Source organism: Mustela nivalis (assembly GCF_964662115.1).
Source record: "Mustela nivalis genome assembly, chromosome: 6".
Taxonomy (NCBI): domain Eukaryota; kingdom Metazoa; phylum Chordata; class Mammalia; order Carnivora; family Mustelidae; genus Mustela; species Mustela nivalis.
The window spans coordinates 18,260,521-18,274,508 of record NC_139025.1 but is presented as its reverse complement, the minus strand read 5'-3'; the positions used below and the strand labels follow the sequence as shown (position 1 = coordinate 18,274,508).

General features: G+C 39.8%; 1 protein-coding gene and 1 pseudogene across 2 annotated transcripts in view; one reads left to right on the top strand and one right to left on the bottom strand.

Moving 5' to 3' along the window:
• Positions 1-1,779: 1,779 nt before the first annotated feature.
• Positions 1,780-13,988, top strand: part of SNW1 (SNW domain containing 1) — a 37,426-nt gene continuing 25,217 nt past the window's right edge. The window contains exons 1-2 of the mRNA XM_082733673.1: positions 1,780-1,947; positions 7,059-7,212. Coding sequence (XP_082589799.1) covers positions 1,934-1,947; positions 7,059-7,212 — 168 coding nt within the window. The 5' untranslated portion in view covers positions 1,780-1,933. The remainder of the gene's footprint in view (positions 1,948-7,058; positions 7,213-13,988) is intronic.
• Positions 9,760-12,114, bottom strand: LOC309867578 (heat shock factor protein 2 pseudogene; annotated as a pseudogene). The gene has a single exon. The product of its transcript is annotated as a heat shock factor protein 2 pseudogene (transcript).

Here is a 13,988-nt window from a genome sequence, read left to right as displayed (position 1 = left end):
AAAGAGAAGCATACAAATATATATGTATTTGTGTATATTTTTAAGTGAAAGAATAAACCATAAAAATTTTTTTAAAGATTATCTATAGGGAGAGGAAGGGGAAATGACAGAAGGGTCAGGGAAAGAATCTAGACTTCCTTAAATGTACTATCTGTTTGGTAAATTTTGGCTTTGAAACCATGAAACTGTTTCACAAAACAACCTTTTTTAAAGCAATGTCTAAGAATTCAAAGGAAAAAGAAATAAACCTGACTAGCAAATTAGTGGCATTATCCCACAGAGAGGAACTATTCCAAGTCACTGTATTTATTTATTTTTTAAAAATCTCTTTATCCAACGTGGGGCTCAGACTTACAATCCTGAGGTCAAGAGCTGAATGCTCTACCAACTGAGCCAATCAGGTGCACCTCTCCCTAAGTCACTTTAGAGCAGTGCAATTTGACTATATACGCCTAAAGAAATATACTCTAAGGGCAAAAAGAATTGCCAAAAAAAAAAAAAGAAAAGCAGAAACTATTATCATTAAGCATATGTTTAGTAATCATTTCAGTAATGTTATTCTGAAAGATTTTATATATACAGTAGGATAAAGCAATTATATTAATTAATTATGATAATTAATAGTTATTTCCATATGTAATTATGTTAAAGTCATTAGGTACCAAGATTTTCAGAAGAGATATGTATATAAAATCAAAGTTAAGTAAAGTCTGTGTAATCCTAAATTTGCATTGAAAATACTAATATAAATTCATGATGCATTTTCTAAAAAAATGTGTGTAAATCTAAATTTTTTAGATCTGTAGTCCAAAAAAGGCTTACAAACAATAATCAACACAATAACAATGAACATTTGTAGCATCCAAATCGTTTTCTTTAAATATCCCTTTCCCACTTAAAGGAGGGCTCCTTGGAGAAATGACTGATTCCAAGTCTGGAGTAGAAACAATACGAGATGAACCTACAACATCTTGTCACCAGAAATTGAGTCATCCTGGGTAGGGGATGCTGCTTCTGCTGCTCAAAGTAGTGTGGTTGGTTTGTGAACATTCCAAGAGCTGTACACTTACAGTGTATGCACCTTTCCGTATGTGTGCTACGCTGCAACTAAAAGTTTGTATCTACGCTTTATCATGGAACATGTCAAATGTGTTAGTGTGACGAATTATCCACACAATGGATAATCTCCCCATTATGTAGCTTCAACAGTGATCAAAACCAGCTGTTCTCTTTTCGTCTACCCACTTCCCTCTCTCCAGTATTTATAAGCAGATTTCATTTATCCTACCAGTTCATCAGAGATTATGCTTAACCCATAAGCTATGTAAAACACATAATATAAAACACGTACATACATAAAAACAAAACATAATACCCAGAAGTGTTGTAAAGGTAACTTACCCAGATCACACAATACCTCCCCAGGAGAGAGTTTTGGGGGTGGGTTGTGGAGTTAGGGGACAGCGTTTAAAGAAAAGTTTCGAGTGTGAATGTTTTTAGAGCGTTCCCAAACTCTCCATTCGACAGTCTCACGATTTCCTGTTGTTTTAAAACCCAGTCACCCTTTTATTTAACGTTGTTCTTCCCGATTCTCTTGGACTGGAGATCCCTACAATCCGGGAATGAGACTGAGTGGGGAATAAAATAAGCATCTTAAAAGGCATCTCACCTTCGTTATTTTGCCTAGGGAACGCCCTATTTTGTCACACTATACGAGGGATGCATCTGCCTTTCTTAACTGAACCCTTATCTCATAACCGCTCAGTCTGATGAAAACAGAATCGAAGCGTACTCTTGTCCAAAGAACTACAAATCCCAGAAGGCCTTTCGGCCGAGGCGCCTGCGCATCGCGGACTTCTTCCTTTCCCCTCCTCATCAAGGGGAAAGACCCGCCCCGCGGTGCTGTCGCTCGCGCTGGAAGAAGCGGAAGAAGATGGCGCTCACCAGGTGGGTTGTTGATGGGGGTCCTCGATACGGAAGGGTCTGGGAGCACCCACTTTTTTCATTTCTCTGCCCACTGTCTCCGGGCACTGACCTGGCTCGGGACACAGAGCAACGTGGGCCGCGACTACGGCTAGGCACTCCTGCCGGCCTCCGGGGCGACTAGGCCTCACCGAAGCTGGGGTCTTTCCTGAGCTGTTTCCCGGGTTGAGTTCGTTCTCTCACTAGGGCCGAAAGCCTCGGCGTGGTGAATAGTTCTCCTGCCTCAGATGCCAAGGAGCCGCACGTGGTTTTCGCTGGAGCATCATGGGGTTGTGGAGAGCGCTCCGTCCGGTCCACGGCTCAGGCGGACACGGCGGGGGTGTGGAGGGCAGTGGTTTATTTGGGCGAAGTGAAGCGGCGGGAGCCGACTGCCCGGCTTACCGCCGAGTGTCTGCCGAACTCTCGCCTGTGCCCCGGAACAAGGATTCCTGACAAAGGCGGCGGGGAGGGGGGCGCACTGAACAGAGATCTTTAAATTAGTCACGGTGGTGACCACTATCTACTAATGCGCCTCTGCTCCCTACTTTAACTTTGGACCTTAGAATTTCTTCCGTAGATCGAACCACTTCAGATTTTTGCTGTTCCCAGTTGCCTTGGTAACCGCATGTAAAGTGGTCCCCGCCTTTGAGAAAAAGATGTTTAACTGGGAGATCCCGAAGGGTTACGTAACTCCTACTAGTCCGCGACCTTTTTGCCCCATCTAAGTAGAAAAACTTTACCAGCGAATGCAAGCAGGAAAAGTTGAGTTGTCAGGGGTGGTTGTAAAGAAAGTAATCGTTTTAGGACATGAGCTTGAGCTCCCTAACACGCTTGATTCTCTTCACACTTGTGTTTCCTGGCTGATGACAGTTATGAGTCCCACAAAATGTTTTATTCAGAAAAGTCTTGGGGGAATTCATTTTGGGTGCCTTGCTCAATCCTAGGGATTGTGTGTATACAAAAAAAGAAATCCAACAGTCTTTGCAGGGAAGATGGGGTACAAGGCATACAGATATGAAATAAAGAATAGCACAGAATACTCACAGTGTAATACTAAGCTTAAGTGCAAAAGAATTAGATCAATTGAATGGCTGGGGCAGCTGGGTGGCTAAGTTGGTTATGCATCTGCCTTCAGCTCTGGTCCTGGGATTGAGGTTGGGCTCCCTGTTTAAGTGGAGGGTCTGTTTCTCCCTCTCCCTCTGCCTCTCTCTCTCCCTCTCTCTCAAATAAATAAACAAAATCTTTTAGAAAACTAAGTTGAATGGACTAGGGAGGTTGCTTTAGTAAATGTTACAAGCAGCAAACATTTGAGTGCAAAAATTACCAGAGTTAAGAGGAAAGGTATTGTGGAAAAGGTGGAATTTGAAAAGGACACGGGAAAAATAACAGAGATGTTGTGGGTATTGTGTGCTTAAAATTGCAGTGGCAGAGTGCAGCGTTTAAATGACTACCCTTGGGAACTACATAGTTTTCTGATTTTGTTGAGTTCTGGTTGATTTGATTCCAAGTGAAATGTTATTTATCTCTAAGATCTACCAAGGATTAGTTAACAGCAGGGACTTAACATACTGATGTGTTACAGTACTGGTGTCACCAATTATTGTTACAAAAGATTTAAAGTCATACTGATTTAGGTCTCTAAATTCAAGTGTATTTGGGGTTATATATCTAATTATATCACCTGCGTTTAATATGCTTTATTTGGTGAAGGGGAAAGGGTAGACTAAGATGCCTCAGCAGTGGCCCTGTTGATGTTTTGGACTGGATAATTCATTCTGGATTGGGGCTGTCCTATGTATAGTAAGATATTTAGCAGCATCTTTGGCCTCTATCCATTAGATGCCAGTGGCAGCCCCACCCCCACCCCTTTTCCATTTTCTATCACCAAGTCTTGACAATCATAAAGTTTCCAGAAGTTGTCAAATACCTACATTGTAGTTATTTTACCCCCCAGCTGAGATCCACTGAGGTAGACTTTCTGCTTGCGTGTATAGCCTACAGCCCACTGTGTACTCCTTGCCCTGACCCTGCCACCACAGGAATGTGCCTCTTTGTGGGAATGTCATCCTTTACAAGGAATAGCACAGTTAAGACCCTCTGGAAGGCTAGAGTATGTTTCAAACCCTAATCCAGGCCAAGTTACCTGTTTATTGGATTGTCTGAACTCTTTGCTTTTGTAGGCTGCCTACCTTTTGATCATACTAGTAACCAGTTCTTCTAGCAGAAGGTAAAGAAAAGAGAAAATAAGTGAATACTTGGGCTTCTTTGTAACCGTCTTTGTATCCCTCCTATGTATTGGATATATGCAGTGTACTGAATATAACTATGATAGAAGCTCAGAACTTTTGACTCCATTCATCCATCCATTCATTCGTCATTCAGTTAGTATTTGTCCAACGTCTACCATGTGCCAAACACTATTCTAGTGCTGGTTTTACAGTATTAAATCAGTCAAGCAAACTCCTTTATTTTCAAAGAGCTTAGATTTTAGGAGACAGACTATATATATAGGTGTGTGTGTGTGTGTGTGTGTGTGTGTGTAAACAAATCAATAATACAATTTCAAGGCACCTGGGTGCCTCAGTCAGTTAAGTGGCTGCCTTCTGTTCAGGTCATTATCCCAGGGTCCTAGGATTGAGTCCCGCATCAGGCTCCTTGCACAGATAGAAGCCTGCTTCTCCCTCTGCCTGCCACTCCCCTCCTTGTGGTTTTTTTCTCTCTCTCTTCCTTTCAAATAAATAAATAAAATCTTAAAACAAACAAATAAACAAACCAACCACGATTTCAGATAGTAATTACTAGGAATAAGGTAAAGATAAAAGGACAGAATGTGTGGGGTGGAGTACTGTTTTGGATGAGGTGGTCAGAAAACAGCTGGGGGCAGGTATAATTGAGAAGAGACATGAATACCAAGAAGGAAAGACTAAAAGATCTAGGATGGGGGCCCCTGGCTGGCTTAGTCAGTAGAGCACGTGAGTGTTGATCTTGGGGTTGTAAGTTCAAGCCCCATATTGGGTTTAGAGATTACTCATTAAAATCTTTAAAAATGAATGAATGAACAAGATGGGATTGGGACAGGGAAGAACCATAAGAGACTCCTAATCTCACAAAGCAAACTGAGGGTTGCTGGGGCTGGGGGGTAGGGAGAGGGTGGTTAGGTTATGGACATTGGGGAGGGTATTTGCTATGATAAATGCTGTCAAATGTGTAAGCCTGATGATTCACAGACCTGTACCCCTAAGGCAAATAATACATTACATGTTAATAAAAATAATTTTTTAAAAATAATACATAAAATGAATGATTGAATGAACTGGGGAAAAGTTCATTAAAAAGTTATATAAAAGCAATATAGGAAAGATTGTTCTTTTTAAAAAATATTGTATTTATTTATGTGACAGAGAGAGCACAAGCAGGCAGAGCGGCAGGCAGAGGGAAAGGGAGAAGCAGGCTCTCCACTGAGCAGGGAGCCTGATGCAGGGCTCAATCCCAGGACCCTAGGATCATGACCTGAGCCAAAGGCAGCAGCTTAACTGACTGAGCCACCCAGTCACCCCAGGAAAGAATGTTCTTAAATAAATAGAATATTTTATGGCAGATGCAATAGCAAATGTGAAGATCTTGAGATGGTTGAAGGCCATTGTAGTGACACAAAGATGGTGAATACAAAGGGCAGCATGAATTTAGTTCTCCTACAAACATTTAAGCAGCCCTTGCTGTGAGCTAGACAATGCCTGGAGAGTTAGGTCCTGCAAGTGGCTCAGTCTACTGAGAAAAAGAAGGGTAAATGAATAGATGATTCTGATAGAGTAAGGCGGATGTTTTAGTAGTGGTACGTAGGAAGTCTTGTAGGAGCATGGGTGGGGGCAACTAACCCAAGTTGGGGGAGCTCTGAATAATCAAATATGTATTGAACGGTATTTAGACACTGTGTCAAGGGGTTCATAGATTTTCTCATTTAGTACTTAGAGCAACTCTGTGAGGTAGGTAGTCTTTCGATCTGTCTCTACAGATTAGAGACAGGTTCAGAGAGGTAGGTAACTTATTTGGGTTACTACCTGGCATAGGTAGGATTTGAACTCTGGGCTCTTAACCATCACAGTACTCAACTCTAGATCGGATTAGATCCCTCTTATATATGTTGTCACTAGCACTTTGTACTTTTCCTTCATCATTTAATAGAACTTGTAATTACGGATTTGTATGAGGGATTGTCTCTCCTCTACAAAACTGAAACCCGTCTTTCTCAGTTTATAGTCTCATTGCCTACCTAGCATAGTACCTGCACCCAGCTGATCAATATTTTGAATAAATAAGTTCTGTTGTTTACTCAGATACGCTTACTAGCCAAGAATCATGAAGAAACCTTAACTTTCCCATTAAATGTATTCATTTATTGGGATCCTTTATTGGGATACTTTGGGGTATCCCTAATAATATTTATCATACTACAAAGTTGCAAAGAATTGTTTGGTAGAAAGGCTACTTTGATTAAAGAATAACAAACTACATCTTTAGAATTTCTGCTTTGAATCTTTGACCTCTTAACTGTTAAATTGCCTTCTAAACTAGATACTTTTGGGAAAACACACTTAAATATGCAACTTGTATTTTCCTTTATCCATCTCTTTGTTACATTCAGTGCTGATCCTTATTTTTTTTGTATTGACACTAAAATGTTAAAAGTAAGAAGCTTAAAAGTAAACCAGTTAAAAATAAGGACTCTGAAAATAGTAAAGACACTAAGGCAACCATATACTGGGGAGTTATCCCTTGGGTAATTGAGGATGCTTCCTTGCTTGTTATAGGAAAGGAAATGTCGAAGTATACTCAGTAGTTTATCTGTTACATGAATTATCTATTAATTCTTTTATTCTGGGCACCTAGTCAAACGTTTTTTATTGTATGTCTCTGATACTTATTTCTTACCAGACAAAATAAAATGACTGATATTTCATACTGCCATAAATCATTGAAATGTTTGACCTTCTGCTCAAGGGAAAAGGTATTATGGTAAAAGTCTCTGATGGCCAAATTACAATGATCAAATGTAAGAATTTTTTTTTAATTCTGACTTTTATCATCTTTGCTTATAGCTTTTTACCTGCACCTACTCAGCTATCTCAGGACCAGCTTGAGGCTGAAGAAAAGGCAAGATCCCAGAGATCACGACAGACCTCACTGGTCTCCTCCCGAAGAGAACCTCCCCCGTACGGGTACCGGAAGGGCTGGATACCTCGGTTATTAGAGGTAAGTAATTGTGCTGACCCTTGTAGAATAAATTTAAACCCTAGAACTTCTGCATATGAATGCCAGTATGCTAGAAATCCTGGTTGTGAGTTCGTAAGACATATACTCCCCTTAGGGCATTGATCTTTTTCTTCTTGCTTATTATCACTGCTTTGTGATCACAAGATTATTGTAACTGCTTATGTGTCTTCTTATGTCCAACTATTAAACTTGTACAAAAGAAACTAACATATCCTCTATAAATACAGCAATTACCGCATATGGAAAATAATGGGAGGAGAAAAGGGAAGAACACATTTATGTTCAGGTGCCTTTCCCTCCCTTCTCCTTGAATGCACAATGCTACTTAACCCTGCAGAGACAGCCTTCCTCTGGGGAAAACTCCAGCAGCATATCTTTTTCTGATTTCCTTCCCATTAAATATAGTGGCAAAAGCACTGGCAAGAAGCTTAAAAGAATAAATAAAAATAAGTGTTTTGCGTCATACCTATGCTACTTACTATTTGTGGATCCTGGGCAGATCCTGACCTCTCTTCATCTGTTTTCTTGTCTTCAGTTTAAGAATGTTTATATAGGTCTAATATATGGATTAGATACATTTTTAAGAAGGTATAAGAGAATTTGATGGTTGGTTTGGAGGCAGTGAGGGAGAAAGAAGAAAATTGGAAAAATCTTTTTAAATCTCTAGCTTGTTCCCAGAAAACAAACTTCTTTGGCAGTACCTGTCCTCTCAGTTACTCTTTATCCTGTACTGCTGTTCAGTACTTATTCCTTTCCCTGATTCCAGGGCAGAATTCCCATGCTTGACCACCTTTTTCATTCAGGAAGAAAAGCAAATATTTGAGACTTAACTATTTTGCTTCCCCAAGACCACGTCCTCTTTGATCAAGCCTTTTTCTTCTCCATCTCTCAATATTCCTTCTGACTCCTGCAAATTTTCTCCCTCCACTTCCCTGCCCTATTAAAATTCTCTGTTCTTGGGACGCCTGGGTGGCTCAGGGGTTTAAGCTGCTGCCTTCGGCTCAGGTCATGATCTCAGGGTCCTGGGATCAGGTCCCACATTGGGCTCTCTGCTCAGCAGGGAGCCTGCTTCCCTCTCTCTCTCTGCCTCCCTCTCCATCTACTTGTGATTTCTCTCTGTCAAATAAATAAATAAAATCTTTAAAAATAAAATAAAATTCTCTGTTCTTATACCATTCATTTTTATACCCACATATTTTCATTTTATGAAATTTGTTACCTTCTATCCTTTCATGGTTGTGATTTTTACCTAACAAATGTGGAGGGCATGAGCCCTTACCTTTTTTTGTATGTCTCCAAGGGGTGATCCTGGTAAACTAAGTATTCATTGGACTGAAATTTGTCCCTTTGCACCCAACAAGATGCCATCTGTATTCTCAGTCTCTCCCATGTTTAGCATCCCTCCCTACCTACCAGAACACGCTAGAGCCTTGAAGACAAACTCCCAATTAGATCATGTCTTCTAAAAAAATGTCCTTGTTTATTTTTCCTCAGCTCTCTAGACCTTATTAATTGTAATGTGTGAAGGCCAGCCTTACTAAAATTACTATGAGATTGTTGTTATTGCTTTTGTTTTCACTGATGGTGTAATTTGTGAGAAGCAGGACAAAATAAAAGATTATCAAGGAGGTTATAATGCCCTCTTATCTGGGGCAAAAAGGTAGTGATTAGCATTATCACATCATCAGAGAAGGATAGTGGTCTCTTTGGAGGGATGCTGGGTATTCTTTGTTTGCCTCTCAACAGATCATAGGGCAGGGGTGGCAGGTATCATTTTACATACAACAGAAATCTCATCCTTATTTCCATTTCAGCATTATGACATTCAGGGACTATGAACTTTTTAAAATCTTACTTGACGAAAGGTTTCATATATCCTGGTGGAACAGAACAGCTTATTTGAAAATCAAACCAAAATGGCCAGCTAATCTGGAAATACTGTGAATGCTTTTGTAGGGGAGTGAACGTTCTGTGGGGAGAGCATTTTGTTCTAGTTTTCAAAGTAAAAGCTATGATTTTCTGGCAAGCTTAATGACTGCATAATGCCACATCCACAGTTCTGAAGTGCTTATTATAGTTCAAGAACCCCAGCAAATCTGAGCATGTGTCACACTGATGGCCTTGGTACAGGTAGCACCTTTCTTGGGAATGCTATAACAGTTTTCTGCCCAGTTTATAAGAAAATGTCTCTCTTAGCTTTATTGTTTATTTGTTTTTAAAAATGTCAGAATTTTTCTTCAGCAGGTCAGCATATTGTACCTAGGAAATCACATATTCAAGATCTAATGGAATATTTCTTGAAGGAGAAGCTCTTATAAAAGTTGTTATTTTGGGGGCACCTGGCTGGTCTGTTGGTTAAGCATCTGCCTTTGGCTCAGGTCACGATCGCAAGGTCCTGGGATTAAGCCCTGCATCAGGCTCCTTGCTCAGTGGGGAGCCTGCTTCTCCCTCTCCCTCTGTCTTCCTCCCCCCCACTTGTGTTCTCTCTCACTGTGTCAAATAAATAAAATCTTTTTTTTTTTTTTTTTTTACGCAACATTCATTATATTTATTTTACTAAATAGTATGGTTCGAAAAAACACAGACAAATCAGAAAACTTTTACTTAAAACTAGTCCAACGAGATGGATGGGGTTGATGCCATCCCATCCCCCTTCTTTTTATATATATGGAGCTGGAGCCATTTCTGACAGCAAGCACTCATGTTTACTTTGCCTTTCCTTTGAACATGAATGAACTTCTCTGAACAAGAGAGACAAATGAAGTTTTACAAGATACAGGCACTTTATGTTCCCAGTTTTAAAAATAAGCCAAGTGAAAAATATTTAATAAAAGTAACTGGAACAGACAAAGGTTTAAGAGTTCTACCATTAGTTCTAGTGACTTACACTCAATGCAAACAGACAGCATCAAACAAGTAAAACAAACAAAAGTTTAACTGGGGTTAATGGGCATATACGTAAAAAAAGAAATCCAAGTTACTACAACTGGAGAAAAATGGCCATTTGAATCCAACTTAAAGATATGCCAACAATGTGCATTAAATCTTGTGTACCTATGTAGCTGAGTAACATCTGAAAGCTTTGCCAGAGTGTGTAAGTGAGAAAAGCAAAAGGTGCTTTTGATTCCACAGTATCTGATGAAACAAAACAAAGCAATTTACAAAAAAAAGTACCAAATGATACTTTAAAATAAATAGTTCATCATTTTGATGAATATATACATGTAGAGTCCACTTCCTGGGGATTTAGCTATCTAAAAGTGGCATATCACTATCCAGAGGTGCAGGAGCAAGTTCACATAAATAAAACAGTGTGGCTTCACTAGCTTCGGCTTCAGTCAATGGCTCCAGGCGAACAAGCTTACTCTGGGTTGGCTCTGGATCTAGGCTGCTATCCAGAAGCTCATCAACTTCTATGGGTTTATCTACTGAGGACATAACTTCTGATGATGCTGTACTCCCCTGTTCAACAGTAGAAGCAGGGTTCCCATCGAGGAATGCAAGAAGTGGAAAGGCAGTGTACTGGATAAGCTGCTTATCTGTTTTGGGTTTAGATTTTCTTCCCTCTTCTGAAACTGGCTGAACTACATTGTTCTTGGTAGTTTCTAATCCTTTATTCTCAGATTTTGTATTATTGATGTAATCTGTGGGATTCATCTGCACAGAACTAGTGAAAAGATCAACCAGGAGATCTGGATCTATGCTAAACTGTCTTCCTGACAGCATGGCTTGGAAGTCCTCTAAGCTGCAATCAATGCTGTCAAGATAATCCAACAGCTCAACCTTTCCCAGAAGATTGATGTTATCATTTAAAATGGAATCCATCATGGTGACAGGATCTTCTGTGGTCAGACTAGATGAGCCATTTAGCTGGACAGCACTAGACATGAGAGGACTGGTGCATCACTGCCTGAACTTAGTGATTCTCTGGCTGGTTCATTCTGATCTCCACTCTGAATGACAGGTGCATACTCATCTTCATTGTCATCCTCAACAATGACAATATCAGGGTATTGGCTACAGTTGGAAGGATCAGCTATAACATCCTCATTAGTTTCTGGAATAACTGGGATATTTTCTTCATCTGCATTATCATCAGTTACATCATAAATAATGATGTCATCTGAAATCCGCTCCCTTGCCTTTAAACCTTCAGTCCTACTGTGTGGAACTTTATGATGGTGATTATCAGCTGGTTCTTTGACTATATGCTGAAACAGATTCTTCTTTTGGGCTCCATTAGTGTTTAGAAGTAGAGGCCTTTTACGTTTTAAACTCACAAGTTGGTTATTCTGAACCAACGTAACAATAAACTGGACAATCTTTCGAATAACTTGTTGCTGTTGTGCATGTTTTGCTCGTAATTCTGACACCTCCTTCCAAAGGGACTCATTCTCACTTTTTAATTCAGAAAGCCTGGACTCAATAGTTTCTTGTTTTATTTGAACCTTCTGAGCACTACTTATAATTTTTGTTAAATCTTCCTGACGAATCTTATTTTCTTCTGGTTTTGAAGAAGAAACCTTCCTTTTAATGTTCTCCAACAAGTCATCCTGGCCTTGTTTGAAGTAAGGATGCTGAAATTCAACAGGACCATCTCGTTCCTGCTTTACAATTCCAGAGTCAATATGCACAACCTTACGGAAACCATACATATTCAGTTGCCTCACAAAGCTTGCCATATTATTGTGCTTGAAATATTTGGGAAGAATTTCTTTTGCAAATCTTTGTTCATCCAAAACCAGAAAACTCTGGCCATTCTGGCTCCAGGTGATGAACTCGTTTGTGTGGGTTTCCTCCACAAGCGTCCACAGCTTGCGGAGGAAAGCCGGCACGTTCGAACTCTGCTTCATTGTTAACGAGACGCAGGGATTCCAAATTCTACACGTTAACGAGACGCAGGGATTCCAAATTCTACACGCGAACACGGCGGCAGCAGTAGCGGCGGCGGTAGTGGCGACGGCGGCGGCGGCCTAAAATCTTTTTTTTTAAAGTTGTTATTTTCATAAGGTCTTTTTGATTTTTTTTTTTTTTTGTCAAACCTCCTCTAAGTGTTTGATTTTAATATTTTTTCCTATCTTGTTGTATGTAAGTGATGAATCCCTGAGTAATACTCCTGAAACTAGTATTGCACTGTATGTTAACTAGCTGGAATTTAAATAAAAATTTTTAAAAATATTTTTTCTATCATTTTTTAATAGTATGACTTGACCATTTTTGAACTAAAAGAAGGGAATTTTAGTTCAGTAGAAAATACAAAGTTTTTTGGAGTCATAAGATCTGAGTTCAGGTCCTGCATATGCTAGCTATGACATCTTGGGAAAATCACTAACTTTGTTAAACTTGAATTTTTTCCATGTGAAAATATGAGGTGTTGAAGAAACACAAGAATTAAATGAGTGTAGGTGTGCCTGGGTGGCTCAGACCTTAAGTATCTACCTTTGGCTCAAGGCATGATCCCAGGGTCCTGGGATCGAACCCCGGCATCAGGCTCCCTGCTAGGCGGGAAGCCCGATTCTCCCTCTTCCACTCCCCTTACTTGTGTTCCCTCTCTTGCTGTGTCTCTCTCTGTCAAATAAATAAATAAAATCTTTAAAAAAAAGAAAAAAAGAAGAGGGTGCCTGGGCGATTCAGAGGGTTAAGCCTCTGCCTTCGGCTTGGGTCATGATCTCAGAGTCCTGGGATCGAGGCCTGCATCAGGCTGTCTGTTCAGCGGGGAGCCTGCTTCCCCTTTCTCTCTGCCTGCCTCTCTGCCTACTAGTGATCTCTCTCTGTGTCAAATAAATAAAAATCTAAAAAAAAAAAAAAGATTTTAAAAAAAGAATTAAAGGAGTGTGGATTATATTTTGTATATTGTAATAAGGTCCTAAGCAAATATTACTAAATTTAATAAAATTATTTAAAAATTATATTTACTATTTCTTTGCTTATTTGTTGAGCTACCTTTTTTTGTAATGCTAAACTTCATCAAAAGGCTTTACTTTGGGATGCCTGGGGGCTCAGTTGTTTAAGCATCTGCCTTCAGCTCAGGTCATAATCCCAGGGTCCCAGGATAGAGTCCCACATCGGGCTCCCTACTCTACGGGAGCCTGCTTCTCCCTCTGCCTTGGCCTCTCTTTCTGTCTCTGTCACTGTCTCTGTCACTGTCTCTTATGAATAAATTTTTTTTAAAAGTCTTTAAAAACAAAAACAGGCTTTACTTAGCTTGTTCTACTTTAGAAGTCTTTGCCCTGTCTTCTAAATAATTATATACAATCACATTAGAAATGTGGTGAACTCATTTCTGGGGCTTTCCTATTCTCTTTATTTGCTTCTCATGGAACACGAATCAATCTGATATTAAAATCTGATTCAAAAAAAAAATTCTTTACGTTTCTGTGCTAGTGTAACTTCAGTGGTTACTAAGAAAATTACATATACTAAAACTAAAAATCTTTTTCTTGTCCTAAACGCTCTGCTTAGTTTCTTAATTATGTAAATATGTAAAAATCCAGATTTTTTGCCATGGTTTAGAAACCCCTTTCATGATCTGGTGATTTTCTACCCATGCAAGCTTATCACCTGTGTGTCTTCTCCTCTGTCCACAGCAGGCTTCAGCCCCACGTTGGGACTTCTTTCCTAGAACATTCCAAGTTCATTCTTGCAGCAAGGCCTTCACGCTATTTGCTCTGCCTAGAAAGTGCTTCCCTTAAATCTTCTCATACCTGATTCTCGTTATTCAGGCTATACCTCATGTTACTTCTTCACAAAGGCCA